Source organism: Trichomycterus rosablanca, chromosome 5, assembly GCF_030014385.1.
Source record: "Trichomycterus rosablanca isolate fTriRos1 chromosome 5, fTriRos1.hap1, whole genome shotgun sequence".
NCBI classification, from domain to species: domain Eukaryota; kingdom Metazoa; phylum Chordata; class Actinopteri; order Siluriformes; family Trichomycteridae; genus Trichomycterus; species Trichomycterus rosablanca.
This window is the reverse complement of record NC_085992.1, coordinates 31421798-31449551: the sequence shown is the minus strand read 5'-3', so window position 1 is coordinate 31449551 and position 27754 is coordinate 31421798. Positions and strand designations below refer to the sequence as shown.

The window sequence follows — 27754 nt, the reverse complement described above, 5'->3', positions numbered from 1 at the left end:
CATTTCAAAGCTTCTCAGTGGGGCTGAGGTCGGGATCAGCGCAGGCCACTGGAGTTTCTTTGTGTCTTAATAAACCTTGCTTTGTGCACAGTTATACTGGAACAGGAAATGGCCTTCCCTAAACACACAAAATCGATGATAAGAAGGGGCGCTCTAATCATTTCGTCTAAGTAGTGCGTCTAAATAATCTTATAAGTTTGATGTCATATTAGAATCCTCTCTACTTAGGCAGCTGCTTAGGTAGGCAGTAGACAGCAAGTTCCTGGATGATGAAGGCATTGATGTCACTTACTGGCCCTCATGTTTCCCAGACCGTAATCCTATTAAGAACCATTGTGACATTATGTTTCAGTGTATCCAATGCCACAGTAGAACCAGAGACTCACTAGGAGCTACGTGATGTCCTGACACAAGTCCAGGAGAAGATCCGCCGTCTCATCAGGAGCATGCCCAGACGTTGTCATGAGGTCATACAGGCACATGGGGGCCATACACACGACTCGGGTCACATTATTCCTGTGATGGAATGCATGCATCTGAGCAAAGCGAGCATGCATCATGGATCTGAATGTGCTTTAAATTTTTTACTTTGATTTTCGGGCAAGTTTAACCCTTTAATTGAAAAGTATTTATTTTGTTCCCTTTCAATGAGATTTAAATGTTCCCCCCTGTGTGTGTGTATATATATATATATATATATATATATATATATATATATATATATATATATATATACAACCCCTGGCAAAAATTATGGAATCACCACTCTTGGAAGATGTTCTTTCAAATGTTTAATTTTGTAGAAAAAAAAAAAATCACAGACATGCCACAAAACTATCATTTCTCAAACTGTCAACCCTCTGGCATTAAGAAACAATAAAAAAAGAAACAAATATAATAGTTGTGGTCAGTCACAATTGCTTTTTTTTTTGATCAAGTAGAGGAAAAAAATATGGAATCACTCAAATCTGAGGAAAAAATTATGGAATCATTAGAAAACACTGCACCATTATTACTTTGTTGCACCACCTCTGGCTTTTATAATGGTTTAAACTCTCTGAGGCATGGAGTTAACTAATGACAAACAGTATTCTTCATCAATCTGCCTTCAACTGTCTCTTGCTGTTGCCAGATCAGCTTTGCAGGTTGGAACCTTGTCATTGACCATTTTCTTCAATTTCCACCAGAGATTTTCAAATGGATTGAGATTCGGACTATTTGCAGGCCATGCCATTGACATTATATGTTTTCTTGAAGGAAAGTTTTCACGTCCTTTGCCCTATGGCAAGATGCATTATCATCTTGAAAAATGAAGTCATCATCACCAAACATCCTTTCAACTGATGGAATAAGAAAAGCGTCCAAAATTTCAATGTGGACTTTGGCATTTATTGAAGACCATCTCCCCTGTGCCTTTACCCGACATGCAGGCCCATATCATCAACAACTGTGGAAATTAACATGTTTTCTTTAGGCAGTTATCTTCATAAATTTCATTGGACAGACACCAAACAAAAGTTCCAGCATCATCACCTTGCCCAATGCAGATTCGCGATTCATCACTGAAGATCACTTTTATCCAGTCACCCACAGTCCACGATTGCTTTTCTTTAGCCTACTTTAACCTTGTTCTTTTCTTTTTAGGTGTTAATGATGGCTTTTGTTTGGCTTTTCTGTATGTAAATCCCATTTCTTTTAGGTGATTTCTTACAGTTCAGTCACAGACATTGACTCCACTTTCCGGCCACTTGTTTCTCATTTGTTTTGTTGTGCATTTTCTGTTTTCAAGACATATTGCTTTAAGTTTTCTATCTTGATGCTTTGATGTCTTACTTGGTCTACCAGTATGCTTCCCTTTTACAACCTTCCCATTTTGTTTGTACTTGGTCCAGATTTTAAACACAGCTTACTGGGAACAACCAACATCTTTTGCGACATTCCACAATGATTTATCTTCTTGAAGGAGTTTTATAATCCTCTCATTTGTTTCAACTGACATATCTTGTGTTGGAACCATGATTCATGACAATCTGCTTTGTGCAACAGCTCTCCGAGGTGTAAGCACTCTTTTTAAACTGAAGAATAATTAGCAAATCTAATCTGCTGCAGATGTTTTGTTTTTAAACTGCAAATTACAGAGTGATTCCATAATTTTTTTCTCAGATTTGAGTGATTCCATATTTTTTTCCTCTACTTGATCTAAAAAAAGCAATTGTGACTGACCACAACTATTATATTTGTTTCTTTTTTTTATTGTTTCTTAATGCCAGAAGGTTGACATTTTGAAAAATGATAGTTTTGTGGCATGTCTGTGATTTATTTTTTTTCTACAAAATTAAACAATTGACAGAACATCTTCCAAGAGTGGTGATTCCATAATTATATATATAGTGCATTAAGCCATGCACTCTGCCTTTACAAACATTTGTTGAAAGATAAGTATGAGTGTGGTACTGTAACAGGATGCCACAGTCGAAACTGGTCAGTTCATTAAATTTCTTCCCTCCTAAACATTCCACAATCAACTACAAGTAGTATCATTGAAAAGTGGAACCACAGCAACTCAGCCGTGAAGTGGCAGACCATGTAAAGTTACAGAGCGGGGTCACCGAGTGCTGAGGAGCATAGTTCATAAAAGTCTAACTTTTAATAACTGTAGAGTTCCAAACCTCTTCTGGCATTAACATCGGCATATAAACTGAGCACCCGAGCTTTATGGCATGGGTTTCCATGGCTGAGGAGCTGCATGCAAGCCTTACATCACGAAGCACAATGCCAAGCAGCTGATGGAGTGGTGTAAAACACTTATTGATCTGGCAGTCTGATGGATGAGTCTGGGTTTAAGTCTGTTTAACGTGACCGACTACATTGTGCCAGCTGTAAAGTTTGGTGGAGAAGGGATAACACTATGGGGTTGTTTTATAGGGGTTGGCCTAATCGCCATAGCTCCAGGGAGAGAAAATACTTTTGCTTCAACATACCAAGATATTTTGAGCAAATGTACACTTTAAACTATGTGGAAACACTTTGGGGAAGGCCCTTCTCTTTTCCAGGAAGATTTTGCCCCAGTGTACAAAGGTCCATAAAGGCATGGTTGTGCAAATTTGGTCTGAAAAAAACTTGACTGGTCTGCACAGAGCCCTGACGTCAACCCCAAGGGGGGAACCAACTCCATATTAATGTCTCAATTTAAATTGGGCTGGCACAAAAGCTCTTGTAGATAATGTGTAGGTTGTGCTCTAATGTGTAGGTGCCCCAATACTTTTGTCTATATACTTTATTTAGAAACTATACAAACAACGGCATATGTATATACACCGACCAGGCATAACATTATGACCACAGGTGAAGTGAATAACACTGATTATCTCTTCATCACGGCACCTGTTAGTAGGTGGGATACATTAGGCAGCAAGTGAACATTTTATCCTCAAAGTTGATGTGTTAGAAGCAGGAAAAATGGGCAAGTGTAAGGATTTAAGCAAGTATATAATGTTTAAAAAATATTTCTATGCCTTTCTTAGGACTATATCAACAACAAACAGTTAATATTTATTTACTAGTGCACACAGTATTTTTTTTTTTTAATGAGCCTTTACCAAACAGTTGAGATGATCACAAAAATGATGCAAGCTACTAGCTTCAATTGACATATAGGTTAGAAAGGCTGTTTTCTTAAAACCATTTAGCAATTTTTTGAGTTTGACACACGTCAACCACGGAGTAGATATGGTCCAAACAAGATTACCTAAATACAGCTTATTTTTACCCAAGTATTTAGACTCAAAGTAAGGTCAACCAAACGGACCATTAAAGGGTTAAAACAAAGTCATTTATTTAGAACTCAATATGTAAATACAAATGCTAATTGGACTGTGAGTGTGCAGCTGATAGTAAGAAATTCATTGTGTAGAACAGCTTGATCATGACAGTGTGTTGATTGGGGTGTTAGTCTAAACAGAGCAGTTCAGTTCAGTAGCTGGGAGGTGAGTGTAAAGTCGCCATGTTGTGACTACTGCTGGAAAGTATTTAGCTTGTACCTCAACAGCGTCTCGGAGCAGATGTTGATGTCCACTCCCACGAAGCTCACACACTCCTGCACCACGCTGTCCAGTGCTGCCCTCAACAAACTCTGTGACACATCATGCTGAAAAGAGTGACATGGTATTACAAATGTGAATATTTGTGGCTATGTGCCAACATGGTAAAAAGCATTACATCCTTCCTTATTTAGTAAATGAACCTGAATGGTTCATCCTTTAAGTCTGAAAAATGCACCACATTCTGATTTCTTGGATTTCTTTTATGTATTGCTATAACTACACCATTAAAGCCAAGGTTCAAACACCCTACTCTACACTATATGGCCATTACTTGATTAACTAACCATGGCAAGTATAATTAGTACACGGCAAACATTTGGCCATCTGACCAAGAGCTTGCTGGACATCCCATTTAAAACCGTATTAAAACTGCTCTATGTGATCTTGTCAAATATAACAGCAGCCACTCTTTTGAAAAGGCTTCTCAAAAGACTTTTAAGTATTTCTGAGGGAATTTGTGGCCATTTAGTCAAAAGAGCATTTGTTTGTTACTGGTTACACAAGATTCCTCAGTTCACAAGGTTATATCAAACACAGTCATGGACAATTTTGTACCTCCAATTCACTTCACTTGCATGTGTTTTGACTGTGGGAGGAAACCCACACAGACACGGGGAGAACATGCAAACTCCACACAGAAAGGACCCAGACCTCCCCACCTGGGGATCGAACCCAGGACCTTCTTGCTGTGAGGCAACAGTGCTACCCACTTAGCCACCGTGCTGCATATTTATGCCCATTTAGTTTAAAGAGACTTTTGTATGACTGGGCACTGATGGAAGTCAATAAAGCCTCAAGTGACATTCCAGTTCATTCCAAAGTTGTTCAGTGGGGCTTAGGTCAGGGCTCTGTGCCTGTGTCTTTATAGAGCTAGCTTTGTGCACAGTTATGCTGGCCTTCCCTAAACACATAAATTCGATGATTAGAATGGGTGTCCCAATAGTTTTGTCCATATAGCATACACTGCAGTATAAAACTATGGCTCCAAACTGAGATCCAACTGGTATGAGGGCTATCTGAAAGCTATTACGTCCTGTCAAAATCCCATTCCGAAAACTAAGCCTTCTCACAAGGCCACTGATGTTTAGTGCTGGTCAAATCCGAACCCCGAGTACTTTGCGGTCTACATGCCGGTCTGAGAGAAAAGACAAGGAAGGCAGCTAAGTGTGAATTGCTTTGCCTCGAGAGAAACGGAGAGCTGTTCAGGGCCTGTTTTCGTTGGAAAGCGCCTATGACACTTCAAAGTCCACTCGCAGGGGTTTTCCATTAAGCTGAGAGAATTGATAAAGTTAATCCGACCGAACTTTTCACACTTTGGAGGCATTTCTTTAAATAGCGGTGAAATTCGAGGAGAAACAAACCCACAGGGCAGAATCCAAAACTGTCAAAAATTAGAAGCGAGTGGGTAATTTTGACCAGCCTTTGTATCGCACAGGGACCTGTAGGCATATGGAAGACGTTACAGTTGTTGAAAGTCTTGGGCAATGCGGTTATGCACAGTAATATCTACGCCAGATAAAGGCTGTTCTCTTGACTTTCACTTGACACTTGACTTTTTTTACTGACTAAAATGATTATGGATCTTGTCTGTAGGAGGCAACGGGGCATACAAAGATCACTTACAGAGTGAGCGGATGCAGGGAACGAGTGGTCGTTCCCAATATTTCAAATGGCCTGCCAGATTTTAGTCTCTGACAGTAATGAGTAACGGTTAGTGATAAAAGGATCAAACATGAATCAAGCAAATTATATTTGTAGTTTATAGACATGCAGCAAGTAAACCTCTTTAAAATCATTTAAATTATCCAACTGCAAGCCTAACCACATAGAACAGAAAAACCAGAACCATCAGCATCCATACTTTTTTGACGTACTACTCAGTATGCAAGTTGGGACACAGCCGGGGTGACAGTGTTACTGTATGACATTACGACAACAGAATTTAATTGTCTTTATTTACAGTGCCTTGAATAAAGTACTAATCCCCAAACACTTTTCATGTAAATCAGCTTTTTTTTATAATAATAATATTAAATTAATAATAATTTACATTTGCGGTATGTAGCAGACGCTTTTACCCAAAGCAACTAATCACTGAATTGAGAATTGCTTGAATTGGCCTTGCTCAGGGGGGCATCTTGGTAATGTTGAGGCTTGAACTGGCAACCTCATGTTTACTAGTCCATTGCCTTAACAGCTGAGCTACCATTATTATAATAATTTTATTATTATTTTGATCACCCCTCTCCCTTTCTCCCAATTTAGTACTTCTCACCTCATGATGTGATCCATGCTTAAATATAATGATTTATTAGAAAGTTAACAGTCATAAGCACAAGTCTAGTTTTTAACGCTTGCTGTACACCAGTGTTTCTCAACCTTTTTTCAGTCACAGCACCCTTTAAAAGTATGCAAAATCTCAAGTCACCCCAGTCTAAGATGTATTAAAAAACTTACACTCTGCATCCCTCGGACTGCTAACACACACGCACACACACGCACACACACCATAAGGCGTTTAATGGTCTACATTTTCATGATAAGTTGACTTTATTGTATTTTAAATTTGTTTCATAATATCAGTAACGTCAGAATATTTTTGACGGCACCCCTGACAAAGCCAGACGGCACCCCGGTTGAGAAAGGCTGCTGTACACAGCTCAACGAGTGCATGAAATTCCCGAGTCTTTTGATGATGTTTTTAAACCAACCCCCACATGCACGGTTGATTAAAGATATTAAAATGACCCTGGTGCAACACATCAGAGTAATAATCACATGAAAGACTATTAGAACTAGACAGATCACAGCAGACGGTGAGATCTAGCCCTTGGCTCCTGTAATCATCTTTTAATTTGGGGGAAGTCCAACAGGAGTCGCTTTACGATGTAGACGATGTAGGGAAGAATTGGGCTGACAGAGTAATGCTACATGAATCTACTGATAAGCTGGTAATTTTGTAACAGAACAAGTTAGAATCAGTATTTAATAATGACACTTTCTACAAAGTCAGTCAGGATCAATGCTGGATCAATGCAATGCCAACACCAATTGGCAGAACTATAAAAAGCCTTCTTTTTTGTTGACCCATTGCATTTTCTTTTTTTAAGTATAAGAATAAATAAGATTCCATGTGATTCATATAATGACTATAGCAACAGAGGTAACACAAACCAGGGCACTGTATTAAACATAATGAGAAGCCCACAACCCTTTGACAACAAATATAACATACACACATAAACCCTTGTACACACTCACATTTACAGGCTAGTAAAGGAATGAGCAGGAATAATAAACAGCGACAGATAATATAATTTTCACACAACACTGGCGTACTCTGCTTATTTTTAACTGGAAGGAATCCATGATGAGACTAGCAGAATTTAATTTAATTTCTATATTTTAGCAATCTGCATTTTATTAAGTGAATCCTGGATATAATTGTGTGTTGAGGGTATTCCTAAATAACAAACTGCTATTTAGCTGGATTAATAATGTAAGTCTAAAAAAATCCAAATAAGGACCTTAGCAAGCTTTATTCCATATGAAAGTGTGAGTTATTGCTTACTTAAAAGATTACTTTAAAATATATTTCAGTAGCTGTTTAAATAAGCAAAGGCTGACTAACAGCCTCTTATCATAATTAGATGATTTTTCATACATTTTTAATGCGATGCAGAATGGACTGAAGCACCATGATCCATTGTGACGAAGCGCACGGCAGGAACACTATGAAAACCTGCCTAAGCAAACAGAGACAGAAAAGGAGGATGGTCTGATCTACAAATGTGCTGCAAAACCCATAACTGAAGCATTGCTGGTGTACCTCCAGATTCCCATGAAAAGTCAGTGATGTTATCTAATCCACACTAAGCTCAAACTAGTGAAGCTCAAACTTCACTATAGACTAGGCGTATTATGAAACCTATGAATGAATGTGTGTAGGTGTAACATATTATACATAGTATCGACAGAACAGGTTTCATTTAAAATGATTGACCGGTTACATGTTTCCACACATCAATTCAAAAGAATTTGTTGACGTTTTTAATGACTAACACACAGATAAGGTTTCAGGAGATTACTGTGGTGTTCCACAAGGCTCAGTCTCAGGACCCATGCACATTTGTGCCAGCGGTGTTAATAGACATGGTAATGAAAGCCAAAAGTCAAGCTTTTGTTCAGTTTTAAAATGAACAAAAACCACAAGTATTTAATAGCTTGTTTTAAAACTAAATATAAAACAATAAAATGAACATATTATAATAACTAGAAATAATGTCAATACTAAGCCCTTTTTTAAACAATTTCAACAGTCACTGACAGCACATGAACAATCCTGTGGTGTTCCACAAGGCTCAGTCTCAGGAGCCGTGCGCATTTCTGCTAGCTGTGTTAAGAGACATAGTAATGACAACCAAAAGTCAAGCTTTTATTCGGTTTTAAAATGAACAAAAAACACAAGTATATAATAGCTTGTTTTAAAACTAAATATAAAACAATAAAATAATCATTGATTATTATTCTAATAACTAGAAATAATGTTAATGACAATACTAAGCCCCTAAAAAAAGATTTAAAAAAATTTGTCACTGACAGCACATGAACAATCCTCGAGGGAATTTCCTAAAAAAAAAAAAACAACAGTATTTCCTAGTTCACAACCCCTAAAAAAAAGCTCCTTAATGGCAGGGATGCAACCTGAGAAGTGCGAGTACAGGTTCCCATATAGCTGCACCCTAACCCTAGGGTGAGTTTTTGAGTACTTGGCAGCCAGTCGTCTGCAGAGTGCCTCGGGCGCAGACGGAGTGAAAATTCTCACAGTCCCTGAGCAGAAAAGAGGAGGAAGCACTGAAAAAGTGTCGCCTCCAGGCGCTCTGAGCTCCCGCACAGGAATGCACGCTCATTAGGACACCATCAATCATGACGGACTTTAAGCTGTTTAAGTCAGTTACTGGGAGTTATGTGAGGTGTCCTAATTTATGAGGTGTGACACCCCCACTGTGAAAATTAGCGCTCACGTAGCGGAGGAAAAAGCCACAAAAATGGCAAACAATAAAGCATGAAAAGTGACAGTGATTTGTTGGTCTGCTGACTGGCTGGAGCTTACTGAAGAGTGGGAGTGTTAATATAGATACAGTTTTATGCAAAAACCAAGTGTGGACACGCTTAGTGTAAATCAGTGTTTCCTAATCAAAAAGAAATTAACATTAATTAAAAAAAAATGTAGCTCATAGCAAAAGAAAAAAGAACCCTGAAAATCCCCCAATATGTGTGCCATAATGCTGCACATCACACATTACAAATATTTAATTCAACATATATTATTTTATTTATTAGTATTTTAACATCATGTTTTACACACTTTGGTTACATTTATGACAGGAACGGTAGTTACTGGTTACACAAGATTCATCAGTTCAAGTTTAATGTCAAACACCGTCATGGACAATTTAGTATCTCCAATTCACCTCACTTGCATGTCTTTGGACTGTGGGAGGAAGCTGGAGCTCCCGAAGGAAACCCACACAGACACATGGGGAAACAATACAAACTCCACACAGAAAGGACCCAAACCACTCCACCTGGGAATTGAACCAAGGAATTTCTTGCTGTAAGGCGACAGTGCTAGCCACTGAGCCACCGTCTTGCCCAAAATTCAACATATAGGGTGTGTTGGAAAACCTAGTGAGCTGCCTTGCTGCCTAAGTAGAGAGGATTCTAATAATCATTGACTTATAAGTTAGGTTATTCGAACATGCTACTTAGCTTAGTAAGCGAAAACTGATGGAATCGCTGTCTAACAGTTAGCCTCATGCCATTCAAACCAATGGGATGGGGTGGCACAACGCGCTAGCATGTCAACTAACATCTCCCTCCATGTACCAAAAATGGTTAATTTCGCTGACAAGACCGAATTTGCAAATAAATGACACTTGTGCAAGTTTATACAAATTAAAAATCAATAATAATTTATTTACGTTTGAAAATAAGTCAGTTTTTTTGCCCCGCATTGTCCGCCATGTTTATTTTTCTGTGAGAAAAGTTGTGTCGCATTGAATGCTGGGATTGCCTTCACCGCTAAGGCAGCATCGGATGCTCCCTCGTTCTTGAGTCAAAATACCGTTGAAATTTTAAGATACCTAACTAGTGAGCATATTAAGGCATCTAGGATTTTGAACAGCCTCCTTCTCGGGCAGCGCGCATAGGATGATGTAAAACGCTGTCTATGTAGAGCACTCACTAGGTTTTTGAACACACCCATAGAGTATGTTCGTCTATTTTTTACTTAAAATGAACAAAACGTGGCATACAGGTGGCACAGAGAGCGCTAATGTGCTAGCCCACCCATCGCTGAAATCTCATGTTGAAATCTCAGCTGTGCTATCGACCGACCAGGCACCCACACAGACACGACTGGCTGTGTCGGATAAAGGGATGGTTGAACAGGTACCTAAAACAGAGAGATTGCTGTTTCATAGGGTAAAGTGAATGACTCTCTGAAACCGACTCATTTCTGGCATAACAGAGACTGGGCACGAGTCAGAGGGAGAACGTGTGATAGTCTGCATATCATCTTGATCAGGATGACTGACTGTAGCAGTGGAGGTTTTATACATCAGTTAACAATAGATGTACCTGAACACCTAGTCTTAATAATTAGAAGGTGTATCTAAATATCTTTGAACTTTTGAGGCATCATATATATGCGATGCACACAATTTATCGTGTCTGAGGGAGGAAAGGTCAAGACCAACCCTGTTCGAATTTATAGCATCTCAGAACGCATGAAGGACTTTGGTACGTCCTCTATATGTTTCACACTCCTAGTCTTCACCAGAAAGTGGCCGTCATGCTTTCAGCTCCATAGAGTCAGCTCCCTTAGGAGAACGTCCAGCCTGGCCCAGTGGCAACACGGAGGGTCAAGAGTCGAGCCTTGGAAGTGGTAAGCGAGCATATTTGACCAGTGGGAGGTAACCTGGGAGGTATCTGAAGGAAACCCAAGTGGACATTGGACTTGGTGGGAAAGGGTAGAGGGTTATGAATAACTCCTCACAGAGTGTAGCTTTAAACCATAATATACGAGGGTTCTTCAAAACGTTTCCACACTTTCAAAACTCTGTTTATTAAGAATTTCAGAAACAAATGACATCACTTTTCTACACTTTCGATGCATTGTTCCCAGAGTTGTACCGACTTTTTAATGGCATCAGCAAAAATGTTTTTGGTTGAGAGTGTAGTCACTAATGAACCGCTGCTTCCACATCATCATCAAATGAAAATCTTCTTCCCCTTAAAGCTTCTTTGAGCTTTCAAAAAGGTGGAAATCAGATGGCGCTAAATACGGACTATAGGCTCTCTCTCAGTCTCTCAGACATGACCAATTACTACTCCTCCCACCCTCACCGTTTCAACTTTTTGATGATCCCTTGTATATGTGATGCACACAATTTATCGTGTCTGAGGGAGGAAAGGTCGGATGGGGGTTTCGCCTTACTGCCGCTGTGTTATGCGATCTCTGGAATCTAGGCAGTGGCAGGCATGGGTGGTGGGGTAACTTAGGGAATAGTGTGTCTCAGTACGTGGTACAGCCACCCTGTGTGGAAACCCACCATTAGCTGATGATAAGAAGCAGCCTTGGCCAAAACGGGGGGGGGGGGGGGGGGGGGGGGTCCAAGAGTCAGGAGAATAACAATGGAAAATTAAATAGAACCAAAGTTTGAAAATGGAAATATGAATTAAAAAAAGTGTCTTTTGATGATTCAGTAAAAGAACAGAAGCAAAATCATTGAAATCCCAAAACTGCCTCGCCATGAACGCCCCTCAAAAGTGTATATAAACTTTTGCCCTTGGCTGTACACACACTCTATATTTGGGTTCATTTCTGCATCGTAGTTTAAATTTGCAGCCCTCGCTGACAGATTGGACGGTTACAGCTAAACACCGGGCCGACTTTCACCTGATACAGATCTTTTCTTCTGTCCACAAACACACACTCACATATTTCCTCCACTCCCTCTGTTCCTCGTTCACACTGGAACAGCAGGCTGACAGCTGAGCACTCACATGGCTGTGCAGAGTGGCAGCCCTGAAGACAAAACAGCCCAAACTCAATTAAAGCATCTGGGAGTGAAAAGAGAAACACTGGTGCGACTCTGCGTAGCTTTCGAACGCTGGTTTTATGTATATGCACATATAACCTTCAAGTCAGGCAGCACAAGGGATCGACCAGCCCCGAAAAAATAACACATACATTGAACACACATTCTACATTCTCAGACTCACCTCCAGCATGCCGCTGAGAGCCTCACTCTCTCTCTTACACACACACACACACACACACACACTCTCTCTCTCTCTCTCTCTCTCTCTCTCTGCAGGATTAAATTCAGGTGCAAGGTCCTATTTGGCTTGGATGGGCCCCAGTGCCAGAACAAAGTGTTTCTGTCCGCACTCGGCCCAGTTAACAGCTTTTTCGTGAAAAGCTGCCATTCTAAGATGTCAATCAGTCCCCTGCTCTCCTCTCCCTCATGACCCAGCGCAGATCTAACCAGCTGCAGGCTCCGAAAACACACTTCCCAGAGAGAGATGAAAATACAAAAGATGTTTGATTGGGGGATCCTTTTACATACCTCCCAACCCTTTGCCTCCTGCGTAACCGGAGACCTGCATTTTCAGCAAAACATGAAAGACCCCAGTGCGGGAGAGCAGAAAACAGCTGAGCTCATCCTGACACGGGCTTGAGACACAGCATGGACAGCACCAAGGTAGTGTAGAGTAACTTGACTAACATTAGCATAGGTAAATTGGTTCCACAAGTCTACCAAATCTCTAGCCAGCAACTGCCTAGATCAGCTGGTCCCCAACCTTTTTTGCACCATGGACCAGTTTCATATAAGATATAATTTCACTGACAGGCAAGGGCAGGAGGATTTAAAATCAACGAGTATAAAATACGATGAGTATAATAAAAAACACAAAGTGCATAACAATACTAGTCACCAATGATGGAAAATCAGTGGGAATTCTAAGCTTTTTTTTTGCTCATTTTAGACAGCTTGTGGGCTTAATTGTTTGGTATCACGGGGACTGAAATAGGTACGTGTCAAGAGGAACACAGATGTTATTAAAAGAGAATCTGTTTTTTTTTTTTTTTTTTTTTAAACATCTTTCAGAGTGTGATTGTCAAAAAATAATTTATTCTTTCTGTGCGGCCTGGTAATAAATGACCCATGGACTGGTAACGGTCTGTGGCCCAGTGGTTGGGGACCACTGACCTAAATCATGAGAATGACCCTTAGTTCAATAAGCAACGTGGATAAATGAGGAATATTAAAATATTAAATACATACAAGTAGTATAGTTAAGAATACATAGGATATATACAGGATATAAATGGAACAGTCATAAATTACACTAGCACACTACTGCTTGGATCCAGGGTTCGAATCTTTAGCTGTGCTATCTGCCGGTCGGACTTCCACAGACATAATTGGCTATGTCTAAGGGATTTCCAAGGCTTGGGATGGATTGGCATCTTGACGTGAAAAAGGGGCAGTACACCAAAATCTAAAAACCATCAACTCTCGTGTATGCTGCATAAAGCAAAAACAACAATGTCCTACTTAGGGCTAAACAATGCATCACATCAGTAATAACATGCCGTCATTATGAATGGTCAGGGCAGACTGCAGTCCGACTAAAAACCAACCAGTCCATTCTCCATATTTTGTTTTAACACTCCTAGTCTTGACCAGAAATTGGCTGTCATGCTTTCAGCTTCATGGAGTTAAAACCACATTAAATCTCCTCTCCCTTAGGAGAACGTCCAGCCTGGCCCGGTGGCAGCACAGAGGGTCAAGAGTCGAGCCTCAGGAGTGGTGGGCGAGCATATTTGACCAGTGGGAGGTAACCTGGGAGGTATCGGAAGGAAACCCAAGTGGACATTGGACTTGGTGGGAAAGGGTAGAGGGTTATGCATAACACCTCACAGAGTGTAGCTTGTTCAATTTCTTATTAAAATGTTTGCATTCCTAGCTCACCAGCCTGGAGGCCCATATATGTACGTATGTATAAGAACATCAAACTCCAGAATGACTTAAAATTCATTATTATTATTTTTTTTTCAATATTAAGCCTGTTTTAATCACTTGGTGAAAGGAAAAAGTAGCAGAAATCATTAAAATCCAAAGACTGCCATAGACAAACTTTATGGCCAAAACTATGTGAACACCACTCGTACTTACTGAGTTCAGGTGTTCCAGCCACACCAAATGCAAGAATGTAAAGATCACTTACATAAAATAATTGCAATGCTTGCAACTTTGTGGCAAATTTTAGGGTAAGCCCTATCAGCCATAACATTAAAACCACCTCCTTGTTTCTACACTCACTGTCCATTTTATCAGCTCCACTTACCATATAGAATCACTTTGCAGTTCTACAATTACTGACTGTAGTCCATCTGTTTCTCTGCCTGCTTTGTTAGCCCCCTTTCATGCTGTTCTTTAATGGTCAGGACTCTCCCAGGACAACTAGAGAGTAGGTATTATTTAGGTGGTGGATCATTCTCAGCACTGCAGTGACACTGACATGGTGGTGGTGTGTTAGTGTGTGTTGTGCTGGTATGAGTGGATCAGACACAGCAATGCTGATGGAATTTTTAAACACCTCACTGTCACTGCTGGACTGAGAATAGTCCACCAAGCAAAAATATCCAGCCAACAGCGCCCTGTGGGCAGAGTCCTGTGACCACTGATGAAGGTCTAGAAGATGACCAACTCAAACAGCAGCAATAGATGAGTGATTGTCTCTGACTTTACATCTACAAGGTGGACCAGCTAGGTAGGAGTGTCTAATAGAGTGGACAGTGAGTGGACATGGTATTTAAAAACTCCAGGAGCGCTGCTGTGTCTGATCCACTCATACCAGCACAACACACACTAACACACCACCACCATGTCAGTGTCACTGCAGTGCTGAGAATGATCCACCACCTAAATAATACCTGCTCTGTGGAGGTCCTGATCATTGAAGAACAGGGTTAAAGCAGGCTAAAAAGGTATGTAGAGAAATAGATGGACTACAGTCAGCAATTGTAGAACTTGTACAAAGTGCTTCTATATGGTAAGTGGAGCTGATAAAACGGACAGTGAGTGTAGAAACAAGGAGGTGGTTTTAATGTTATGGGCTGATTGGTATGTAACTGTAAACATAATTCATAATTATGGTTAAAGATGTAACGGTCGATATCCTGCCTGCAGAAAGGCCTTGATCATTCAAAGAAAATCAGATCAAAGAAAAACAGATCAAAATCCAAACATTATTTAAAACTTAAATAAAAGTATTTAAAACTTAAAAAGGTAACCAAACTGAAGAAAAAAATAGTATCTACAGTAAATATGACTTTTGTTTTTAAACTTCAGCCTTTTTATAGCACTTTTATTTTTTAATATTAGTCATTCATTAAACCAGCAGCAACACTGAAAATCCAATTTTCAAAAGCTAGCGGCAATTATCACAGCAGGAGGGATCAAACAAATAAAAGCTACTCATGTGAATTACAAGGTTTCAACACAAACACTTCAGCACCATAGAATTACTTGTAAAAATGTTCAGTGTGACTTTCTGCACAATTTGTTATGCTGTGGATTTAATTTGGAATGGATCAAACTGAAATTTTTACACAATCAACACTTAATCATCCATAAAAATAAGTGAAAACATTTAAAATAAAAAATTTAAATATGCTGTTCATGAAAGTATTCAGACCTTTATTCTGCATCTTGTAGAGGCTCTTTGGCAACAATTATAGCAGCAAGTGTTCTTGGATACATCTCTACATGGCTTTGCACACATGGACTTGGAGTTTTTTTTATGTCAGATCCTCTCAAGAAACATCTGAGTGGATGGTGTGCAACTGAACTGTTTTCTTTAAATCTCTCCAATCTCTCAAAAGATGTTCTATAGGGGTTTAAATCTGGGCTTTGGCTAGACCAGTGGTCCCCAACCACTGGGCCGCGGGCCGATACCGGTCCGTGGGCAATTTATTAACGGGTCTTACAGAAAGAATGAAAAATCAGAGATCGCTAGAAAAGCAGTTTTCACTGCTTCTATTTTGGGTGTTATTGTCTTATTGTCACCCCTAGGTGGGAGCAGCATCTCGTTGCAGAGAAAAAAGCTCATTTTACATCGTTTGTGAACAACATTATTAAATCCTCCCTTCCCCGCCGGTCCGTGAAATTATATAAAACCGGTCCGTGGTGCAAAAAAGGTTGGGAAATGCTGCGTTGGGCAATTGATGGACAATTAGAGACACAAAGCCACTTTTTTGCCTGTCCTCTGGAGGAAGTTTTCTTCAAAAATCCTTGCCAATTTCCCTGTCCTTGCTTGATGGCATGATGCTGCCACCACCATGTTTCATAGTAGATTGTGTATTAGCCAGGTGATGAGTAGTGCCTGTTTTTTTCCACTTGCAGTTCTGCCCAACATGTTTGATTTTGGGTTTTGTCTTGACAATGTAGTTTAAATTGTGGCCTTTATAGACCCAGCAGCGTGCCCTTTCAACTATGTCCATCTAATTCAAATTTAAACCAGGGTATAGTTCAGTTCCAGATAAATGAAAGAAAATTAAAGCAAAACGATGAATCTCACCTGTTTGACAATACAAGCCATGGGTCTGGGTACTTTTAAGAAAAACAGATTACAGTTTTTTCATTTACTTTTGGGATTTGATTTTGACTGGATATAATTGTCATTTTTACCCAATAAAGAGTGCAAAATGTCAAGGGATCTGAATACTTTCTAAAACCATCATATACAGTGTATCACAAAAGTGAGTACACCCCTCACATTTCTGCAGATATTTAAGTATATCTTTTCATGGGACAACACTGACAAAATGACACTTTGACACAATGAAAAGTAGTCTGTGTGCAGCTTATATAACAGTGTAAATTTATTCTTCCCTCAAAATAACTCAATATACAGCCATTAATGTCTAAACCACCGGCAACAAAAGTGAGTACACCCCTAAGAGACTACACCCCTAAATGTCCAAATTGAGCACTGCTTGTCATTTTCCCTCCAAAATGTCATGTGATTTGTTAGTGTTACTAGGTCTCAGGTGTGCATAGGGAGCAGGTGTGTTCAATTTAGTAGTACAGCTCTCACACTCTCTGATACTGGTCACTGAAAGTTCCAACATGGCACCTCATGGCAAAGAACTCTCTGAGGATCTTAAAAGACGAATTGTTGCGCTACATGAAGATGGCCAAGGCTACAAGAAGATTGCCAACACCCTGAAACTGAGCTGCAGCACAGTGGCCAAGATCATCCAGCGTTTTAAAAGAGCAGGGTCCACTCAGAACAGACCTCGTGTTGTTCGTCCAAAGAAGCTGAGTGCACGTGCTCAGCGTCACATCCAACTGCTGTCTTTGAAAGATAGGCGCAGGAGTGCTGTCAGCATTGCTGCAGAGATTGAAAAGGTGGGGGGTCAGCCTGTCAGTGCTCAGACCATACGCCGCACACTACATCAAATTGGTCTGCATGGCTGTCACCCCAGAAGGAAGCCTCTTCTGAAGTCTCTACACAAGAAAGCCCGCAAACAGTTTGCTGAAGACATGTCAACAAAGGACATGGATTACTGGAACCATGTCCTATGGTCTGATGAGACCAAGATTAATTTGTTTGGTTCAGATGGTCTCAAGCATGTGTGGCGGCAATCAGGTGAGGAGTACAAAGATAAGTGTGTCATGCCTACAGTCAAGCATGGTGGTGGGAATGCCATGGTCTGGGGCTGCATGAGTGCAGCAGGTGTTGGGGAGTTACATTTCATTGAGGGACACATGAACTCCAATATGTACTGTGAAATACTGAAGCAGAGCATGATCCCCTCCCTCCGGAAACTGGTTCGCAGGGCAGTGTTCCAGCATGATAATGACCCCAAACACACCTCTAAGACGACCACTGCTTTATTGAAGAGGCTGAGGGTAAAGGTGATGGACTGGCCAAGCATGTTTCCAGACCTAAACCCAATAGAACATCTTTGGGGCATCCTCAAGCGGAAGGTAGAGGAACGCAAAGTCTCGAATATCCGCCGGCTCCGTGATGTCGTCATGGAGGAGTGGAAAAGCATTCCAGTGGCAACCTGTGAAGCTCTGGTAAACTCCATGCCCAGGAGAGTTAAGGCAGTTCTGGGAAATAATGGTGGCCACACAAAATATTGACACTTCAGGAACTTTCACTAAGGGGTGTACTCACTTTTGTTGCCGGTGGTTTAGACATTAATGGCTGTATATTAAGTTATTTTGAGGGAAGAATAAATTTACACTGTTATATAAGCTGCACACAGACTACTTTTCATTGTGTCAAAGTGTCATTTTGTCAGTGTTGTCCCATGAAAAGATATACTTAAATATCTGCAGAAATGTGAGGGGTGTACTCACTTTTGTGATACACTGTATTTACATTTCGGCATTTAGCAGATGCTTTTCATCCAAAGCGACTTACAAAGCGGTGACAGTATGCAGAAAAGCAATTGAGGGTTAAGGGCATTGCTCAAGGGCCCAACAGTGACAACCTGGCAGTGGTGGGGCTTAAACCAGCGACCTTTTGATTACTAGTCCAGTACCTTACCAGCTAGACTACAACTGCCCTCTATATTGAGATATGCCTTGTATTTTAAGACATAACTGTCCTACTTACATAAAGAAAGGCTTTAAATTAGAAAAGTGGGCAAACATAAAAACAAACTAAATTACACTAGTAGAGTACAAACAGGGTAAAATATGAATGTGACGTCTGAAAAATACAGACAAAACTGTACCAGACAAAACCTAGACACCGTGATGAAAATACACCTAAATTAAGTGAAGGTGAACAGCAGACTCGAGCATTCACTTTCCCACGCTGCACTTAACCAGAGCTATCAATCAACATCATCATCCTTCAGCTTTCTGTCAATCACTTCTCCACTCATTCCCCAGCCTTCCCTTAAGGGAAGAGATTTTAACAGGAAACAAATCACAAAGAGTCATTAAGAAAAAGATGTCAAATGGTGAACTCACCTATGTCACTTTTCTAATCTGTCCCACAGCAAAACCTGCCTGAACATTTATGCAATAAATTAATAAGAGGATTTTCTTTTTAGCACCTTTACTGTTAACTGTGTTGGCAGAATGGTGTTGTCTGAAGGGTCATAAAAAAAGATGGCTCAGTGACAGGTATACAAGGTTTTTTTTTTAACTGTACAAGGTTTTTTATGTGTTATGGAAAATATATGTATTCAAATTTATATGAATACACATTTGTCTACAATAATCTATTTAATGTACTGATTTCTGTTCAATTGAGTGGATTTTCTTTTGAACACAGTCCCAGAAAATATCAGGACAAACAGGCTCATGATACTACTTGGCTACTAAACTGTTGCTTATTATATAACAGCCTTCAGCTGAGTGTTCTGGACCCAACACTAATACACAGAGACTTAAAATAAGAAACTTCATTTCATATTTATGTTTAACCACCACTTCATTCTAGTCAGGGTTGTGGCAGGTCTAGTTTCCCTAGAATCACTGGGCGCAAAGCAGAAACACGGCCTGGACATTATGCCGAACCATCATGGGGCCAGTACTCCTTAGACATATCCAATAATGCCTGTACGTAGACACCTGTCCGGCTAAATGCACCACTGGGTCCCAGCAGTAGGGGGCTAGCGTAATTTACTGCTGCACCACCCGAACACCCATAATAGAAAATGTCTTACTTGAACCTTGGCAATGGACATTCTCAAGTTACTTGTGGTCAGACACATTTCCTCAGCATAGTGAGTGAGTGTTTGGGTGTTATTTCTGACTGGTGAAGACACTATACTCCATATCCACTAATCAGCTATAACATTAAAACCAACTCTATGTTTCTACACACACTGTTCATTATATCAGCTCCACAAATAGAATCACTTTGTAGTTCGACAATTACTGACTGTAGTCCATCTGTTTCCCTGCATGCTTTGTTAGCCCCCTTTCATGCTGCTCTTCAATGGTCAGGACTCTCCCAGGACCACTACAGAGTAGGTATTATTTGGGTGGTGGGTCGTTCTCAGCACTGCAGTGACACTGACATGGTGGTGGTGTGTTAGTGTGTGTTGTGCTGGTATGAGTGGATCAGACACAGCAGCGCTGTTGGAGTTTTTAAACACCTCACTGAGAATAGTCCACCAACCAAAAATATATCCAGCCAACAGAGCCCCGTGGGCAGCGTCCTGTGACCACTGATAAAGGTCTAGAAGATGACCAACTCAAACAGCAGCAATAGATGAGTGTCTAATAGTCAATTTTATAAACAATTTATATGTCCAATTCACCTCACTTGCATGTCTTTGGACTGTGGGAGGAAACCAGAGCTCCCTGCGAAAACCTATGCAGACACGTGGAGAAATTGCAGACAACAAGGACCCGGACCACCGCCCCACCTGGGAATCAAACCCAAGACCTTCTTCCGAGCCACCGTGCCGCCTTGTGATGCATTCATGAAAATACTTAAGGTTTTTTTTTTTTTGTACAAAGAAGTGTGTGTGTTCCAACTATAGAACAGTTGCAGAAATTTCAATCTGGTGTGATATATGCACCCCTTGAAAGCATATGTAAACACTTGACTTTTGTGCTCTAGAAGAGTGACAGTTTCTTTAATATCCGGGGTTGTGTGTGATGTTTTCCCACACAGCTGGGTAAAATGTGCCCTCTGGGGCCTTTAAGAAACTCAGGAAATCTGAACACATTCACTCCACCTATCTATCAGTGACTGACAGCGTACTACATAAACCAAAGTAAAGGAGACCCCACCTTCTGAGAATGACTGACAGGCCGGAACACAAATACAGGGATATGAAAGATATAATCCTGCACAGTTTAGAATCCATTTTAGTAAGCCTATGCAAGGCCACTCTGTATGAACATCATGAATGCTGCTGATCCAGGAGCATCTAGTCCTGGGTCAGGGCAATATTCACTCAGCTCAGATATCATGTTGTCACTGCGAGTAATTAATATAGGCTATTTTCAGTAGCAGTCTAGATCTTCTGACTTTGTGGTGGCTTACACATAGTGAAATGTTTCATGGGGACAGAATGAATGTTTACACTACTACTCTGACCATATATATCCCAAAAATAACATATATATATTTTTTATACTGGTCTATTGCTGATTCGCAAATATACATACACGGGCACACATACACACACGCACACACCTATCACTCAGCATGTCCGTGCAGGGCAGAGGCACTGCTTTCTCCCCTCCCAGATCATGTGACATGGCAAATAAACATTGAGTGCTGACAGATGTGTGTATGATGGGGGATGACAGTACTCACACTCAATGTAATAAATTGCAACATTTACTTACAATATAAGGAAGAGATGGTGCTTTGTCATGAACTGACTGTAATCATGCTCAGTGGGTAGGACGGTTTGTATGGGTTTGGGCAAAACAAACCTACAACAAATATTTCTCTATAAAAAGTACAGCAATGGTTTTAAAATGTAACTGAGTTTATCTGTATTGTGGTTACCATGAAAGTCTCATAATAAGACCCTACCCAATTCATTGGCATTAAAGTCACGTCACAAACCATAGCCGTTTCCCATGTAATTTGCTATGAAATTTAAAATTTAAGGTTTGTGTTTAGCTATTAAATGTTTTTCATTCGTGTAGCACTCAAGTGTCTCACGTTTACTGGTTAATTTGCACTATGAGGCGGTCCTAGCAATCCTACGGCAATTCAGTTAGCAATCGGTTAGTCAAAATGTCCAAGATGTCAAAGACTAAAGCAGCTAAAAACACGACTCAGGTAAGTTTGGAAAACTCACAACCAGTTCTGTGGCCGCCGGGGATGGAGGGCCAAAACCCAGCAAGATTTTCGTATTTAAGACAGAACATGAAGTCTCGCACCGTCGCTGGACGTTTTAGGTTTACATTCAATTGGTAAGGTAGGCTGTGCCGTGTACTGTAGCTTCCATTTATTAATTAATTCAACATATTAATTTATTAGTGTTATTTAATGACTGCCATCAAATTTTCTTTAAAAATCTGTAATTTTTTAGAAACAAGGTCCATGAAAGTAAGCACATTGTCTTATGAATTTAGTAGGGCCCTACTCATAATGACTTTGTCTATAAAGATGTTCATATATAATAAAACATGATTCAGAAACGGCATCGGTTGGACGCTTTGGTGGCTCCGTGTTCTAATGCAGTGCTTCTCAAGCTTTTTTTTTTTTTCCTTTTAGGTCCTTCATGCTCAAAAAATTTCTCTGGCCCTCTAAACACAGATTATTCTCACACTTTCAGCAAGGATGTCAAAAGGTATTGTTTTCAAACAGACGTTTGTTAGCTTCCTGCTAAATATTTTACACAGGCCTACAGAAGCTACTTAAAAAATTGGTGCGACGACTACTGCTGGAGACGACTGATTATTCTGTTTATACGAGGACAGATCTTGGATAGATCAAGCCGGAAAAAAAACACAAGATTTAGTGTATGATTGTAGTCTATTGATTTCCCGCCCAATCATGTGTGATTATTTTTACTTTTTAAATAAAATGCACTGGGACCGGCCTCTGGGCCCCGGATCCCCTGTTGAGAACCACTGGTGTAATGCACTAGCCCACCACAGCTGAAGTTTTAAGTATGAACCTCTGTTGTGCTATCGACTGGCTGGGCGGCCACTCGAACACGATTGGCTGTGTCTGAGCCAGGCTGTGTTGGTTCCTCAATGCTGCAGGAACTGTGACCTCAGCTGGCTTATTGAGGTGCCTGCAGGTCAGACGGTTAAGTGACGGATAGTAGTGTGTGACTTCATACCTGATACTGCTATCAGTGAGATTCCGTTATAATTGTGTATCTAATACACACTGGTAGAAATGATGTATATACGGCTATAGCTCAGCAGACATTCGTCAACTTCTTTAATTTGTTAGCTCTCATCGCTGCTCTTATAGACCTGTGATGTAGCTCAAAAGTGCCAGTTTTTCCTTTACACAGATGGAAAGGTTCTCAGTGTCTTTTCCATTATGAAGGAAATCTCAAACAAGAGACACTACAAGCTTAAAACACACAAACTTCCTTTTTTTTCTCCAAAATCACCAGCCTCCTAAAATCAACAAACTGTTTCTACAGTGAACAAATCTGCAGTTATTTTGCCAAGAGGTCCCACAGAGTTGAAGGCCATGTTTTCAAATGAAAGACAAGACGAGAGGATGAGTGAAAGCAAGCATGCAGAACAGCGCGGCAGAACGAGGGCGAAATGGATACAAATTGCCCCGGGTCTTAGAGTCAACACATGATGGTGCCGGCGAATTTAATTCAATTAATTGTGTCACAAAATAGATTAGCTTGAATGAGAGACAGCAAAAGCAAACAGACAGGAGACGGGATTAGCTCACTAGTCCAGCTGACTCCAGTTTCTAGGGCTATTACTCAAAATGTAGGCTCCGACACTGTATTCAGAGACTGGAAAGGTCTCTAGCAGCCTCTTCAGTTTAAAACTAAAACACATACCAGTCATTTCACAGAGGTGTGCATGAACAACATGTTTGCAGAATGAATATTTGATCTACAAATAGTCTTTCTCATAGAAAAAAGTGGTAGAACTTACTGGATATCTAACACTAGCCACACAGTGGAGAAATGCCTCCAGCCCAATTTTCAGATCACATAGTAGCGGCATAAAGAAATTCCCCACTGTAAAGACCCACTATACCCTAAGTGATACCCCCACCACTATGCTATAACCTAGACCAGATCTGGGTGTCCTGGGTGTAATTCTCGATACTGGTCTGTGACCCACATGTAAATGGGGGTCTTGGTAGTGCAGCAGTGTAATGCACCACCACAGAACTAAAGGTTACGTCTCAGCTGTGCCTCCAGTCCATCACATGCCTTGTCTGACTGAGGAGCCAACATGAGTGGTGGACAACTAAAGTAAGCATAGTGTGACCCTCCGTACATGTTAGATGTTACTTTCTCTAAGAATTCGGAGCTTGCCAGTAAAAAAAAGCATTCAGTGCTTTCTAGGGTGTCGGTCTGTGAAACAAATGGCTAAATTTGGTCAGACTTTGCATGACCCCATTGGGTTAGATTATGCAATGTGTATAATCTGCACGTCAGCCCTTCCAAATGAGCTAGGGTCAAATGCACTAGTACACCTTTTGAAAACTTAAATCCAGCTTGAATCTCAGCTGAGCTGTACTACTAGCCTGACAAGGCATCTAACAGACATACAGTGCCTTGCAAAAGTATTCAGCCCCCTTGAACTTTTCAACCTTTTGCCACATTTCAGGCTTCAAACATAAAGATATGAAATTGTAATTTTTTGTGAAGAATCAACAACAAGTGCGACACAATCGTGAAGTAGAACGAAATTTATTGGATATTTTAAACTTTTTTTAGAAATAAAAAACTAAAAAGTGGGGCGTGCAATATTATTCAGCCCCTTTACTTTCAGTGCAGCAAACTCACTCCAGAAGTTCAGTGAGGATCTCTGAATGATCCAAAGTTGACCTAAATGACTGATGGTGATAAATAGAATCCACCTGTGTGTAATCAAGTCTCCGTATAAATGCACCTGCTCTGTGATAGTCTCAGAGTTCTGTTTAAAGCGCAGAGAGCATCATGAAGACCAAGGAACACACCAGGCAGGTCCGAGATACTGTTGTGGAGAAGTTTAAAGCCGGATTTGGATACAAAAAGATTTCCCAAGCTTTAAACATCTCAAGGAGCACTGTGCAAGCGATCATATTGAAATGGAAGGAGTATCAGACCACTGCAAATCTACCAAGACCCGGCCGTCCCTCTAAACTTTCAGCTCAAACAAGGAGAAGACTGATCAGAGATGCAGCCAAGAGGCCCATGATCACTCTGAATGAACTGCAGAGATCTACAGCTGAGGTGGGAGACTCTGTCCATAGGACACAATCAATCGTACACTGCACAAATCTGGCCTTTATGGAAGAGTGGCAAGAAGAAAGCCATTTCTCAAAGATATCTATAAAAAGTCACCTGGGAGACACACCAAACATGTGGAAGAAGGTGCTCTGGTCAGATGAAACCAAAATCTAACTTTTTGGCCACAATGCAAAACGTTATGTTTGGCGTAAAAGCAACACAGCTCATTACCCTGAACACACCATCCCCACTGTCAAACATGGTGGTGGCAGCATCATGGTTTGGGCCTGCTTTTCTTCAGCAGGGACAGGGAAGATGGTTAAAATTGATGGGAAGATGGATGGAGCCAAATACAGGACCATTCTGGAAGAAAACCTGTTGCAGTCTGCAAAAGACCTGAGACTGGGACGGAGATTTATCTTCCAACAAGACAATGATCCAAAACATAAAGCAAAATCTACAATGGAATGGTTCACAAATAAACGTATCCAGGTGTGAGAATGGCCAAGTCAAAGTCCAGACCTGAATCCCATCGAGAATCTGTGGAAAGAGCTGAAAACTGCTGTTCACAAACGCTCTCCATCCAACCTCACTGAGCTCGAGCTGTTTTGCAAGGAAGAATGGGCAAAAATTTCTGTCTCTCGATGTGCAAAACTGATAGAGACATACCCCAAGCGACTTGCAGCTGTAATCGCAGCAAAAGGTGGCGCTACAAAGTATTAACGCAAGGGGGCTGAATAATATTGCACGCCCCACTTTTCAGTTTTTTATTTCTAAAAAAAGTTTAAAATATCCAATAAATTTCGTTCCACTTCACGATTGTGTCCCACTTGTTGTTGATTCTTCACAAAAAATTACAATTTCATATCGTTATGTTTGAAGCCTGAAATGTGGCAAAAGGTTGAAAAGTTCAAGGGGGCTGAATACTTTTGCAAGGCACTGTACATACTTGGCTGTGCCTGAGGGAGGCAGGTCAACGGGGTTCCTCACTGCTGCTGCAAATGTGACCTCTTCTGGCAGTGGCGAATGATTCGAATGTGTCTCTCTGTACGTGATACAGATCTCTGCAAACACAGTCATGGACAATTTTGTATCTCTAATACACCTCACTTGCATGTCTTTGGACTGTGGAAGGAAACCGGAGCCCCCGGAGGAAATTCACGCAGACATGGGGAGAACATGCAAACTCCACACAAAAAGGACCAGGACCTCCCTACCTGGGGTTTGAACCCAGGACCTTTTTGCTGTGAGGCAACAGTGCTACCCACTTAGCCATCGTGCCACCCGAGACTTCACTTTAAACAGGTGAAAAGATGCGGCTGGCGACTGCAAGTGTGGCGGAGGAGGCACAAGATAGTCTGCTTTACTGCTAGGTCAGGATACGAATACGAATTCTTTATTGTCATTGCACATTGTACTTGTACACTTGCACAACGAAATTGGAATACAACCCCCCCCCCACTCTCGGTGCAAGAAAAAACAGCAAACAATAAAAGTACTTAAACAAAACCGAAGCAGAACCGAAGCTATTGCAGTAAAAGCAGTAGAGGATTTGAAAAAAGGGGAGAGGGATGAAGCCATTTCTAACAGAATGGTGCAAAGAAGTAATTTTTATAAGAGATTACCAATAATATTAATAAAAAATTATATAAAAGTTTGGCTGAAAGAGAAAATATTAGACTTGATTCTCAATCAAGTGGCAGTTGATTCAAATTTCCCATGAGTAGATCAGAAGCATAAATAAAACTGTGCTAAGCAGGCATTCAATTAATGCGGCTCCAAGTGCCAAAGACTTTCCATTATATAAATTGTGTTGATGAAATGTGGGGCTCGATAACTTTTAATTTATTTATTCTATTTATTAACATCTATGTTTAAACATTTAGGGAAATAGAATCACATCCAGATAAATAAATCCCATTGCTCAAGCTGTCCAGTGTCATGTGACTCACCTGGTAAGTACCGATGCCGATGTGTTTAGGATCGATCTTGACCAGCTCAGCCAGAGGGTCCTGCACACGTCTTCCAATCGACACTGAGGAGAAAGAAACCCATCAGAGTACTGGTAAAATAACTTAATGCCATAAAAACAGACAGACCGACAACAGAGACGAATCAAACATCTCGAAGGACCGGCTACATTACTTCCTTAATTAACCAGCAGATCTGATTAGCAGAGATTAGGTATGCAAATGAGATTCTGCACCTCTTACAAGGTTTGGCTGAGTGCAAACACCACACAGGTTCATTCATTATTATACATGAAACCCAATTACAGTCTATTGTCTGAAATGATCGTAACAATTATCCTCACTATTAAACAATGGGAACACATGGGTGGGAAAAATGGCAATATATACTGCAATATACACTGATCAGCCATAACATTAAAACCACCTCCTTGTTTCTACACACACTGTCCATTTTATCAGCTCCACTTACCATATAGAAGCACTTTGTAGTTCTACAATTACTGACTGTAGTCCATCTGTTTCTCTGCATGCTTTGTTAGCCCCCTTTCATGCTGTTCTTCAATGGTCAGGTATTATTTTGGTGGTGGATCATTCTCAGCACTGCAGTGACACTGACATGGTGGTGGTGTGTTAGTGTGTGTTGTGCTGGTATGAGTGGATCAGACACAGCAATGCTGATGGAGTTTTAAACACCTCACGGTCACTGCTGGACTGAGAATAGTCAA

At 40.6% G+C, this 27754-nt stretch overlaps 1 protein-coding gene across 2 annotated transcripts in view; it reads right to left on the bottom strand.

The window, feature by feature from the left end:
- Positions 1–27754, bottom strand: part of srbd1 (S1 RNA binding domain 1) — a 114213-nt gene that overhangs the window by 35543 nt on the left and 50916 nt on the right. For both annotated transcript variants that reach the window (XR_010012384.1, XM_062995054.1), the window contains exons 15-16: positions 27009–27091; positions 4041–4147 (exon numbers count right to left, since the gene is read on the bottom strand). Coding sequence is in view for 1 of the 2 variants with exons in the window: in XM_062995054.1 (XP_062851124.1) it covers positions 4041–4147; positions 27009–27091 (190 nt within the window). In the remaining variant the exon portion in view is untranslated. The remainder of the gene's footprint in view (positions 1–4040; positions 4148–27008; positions 27092–27754) is intronic.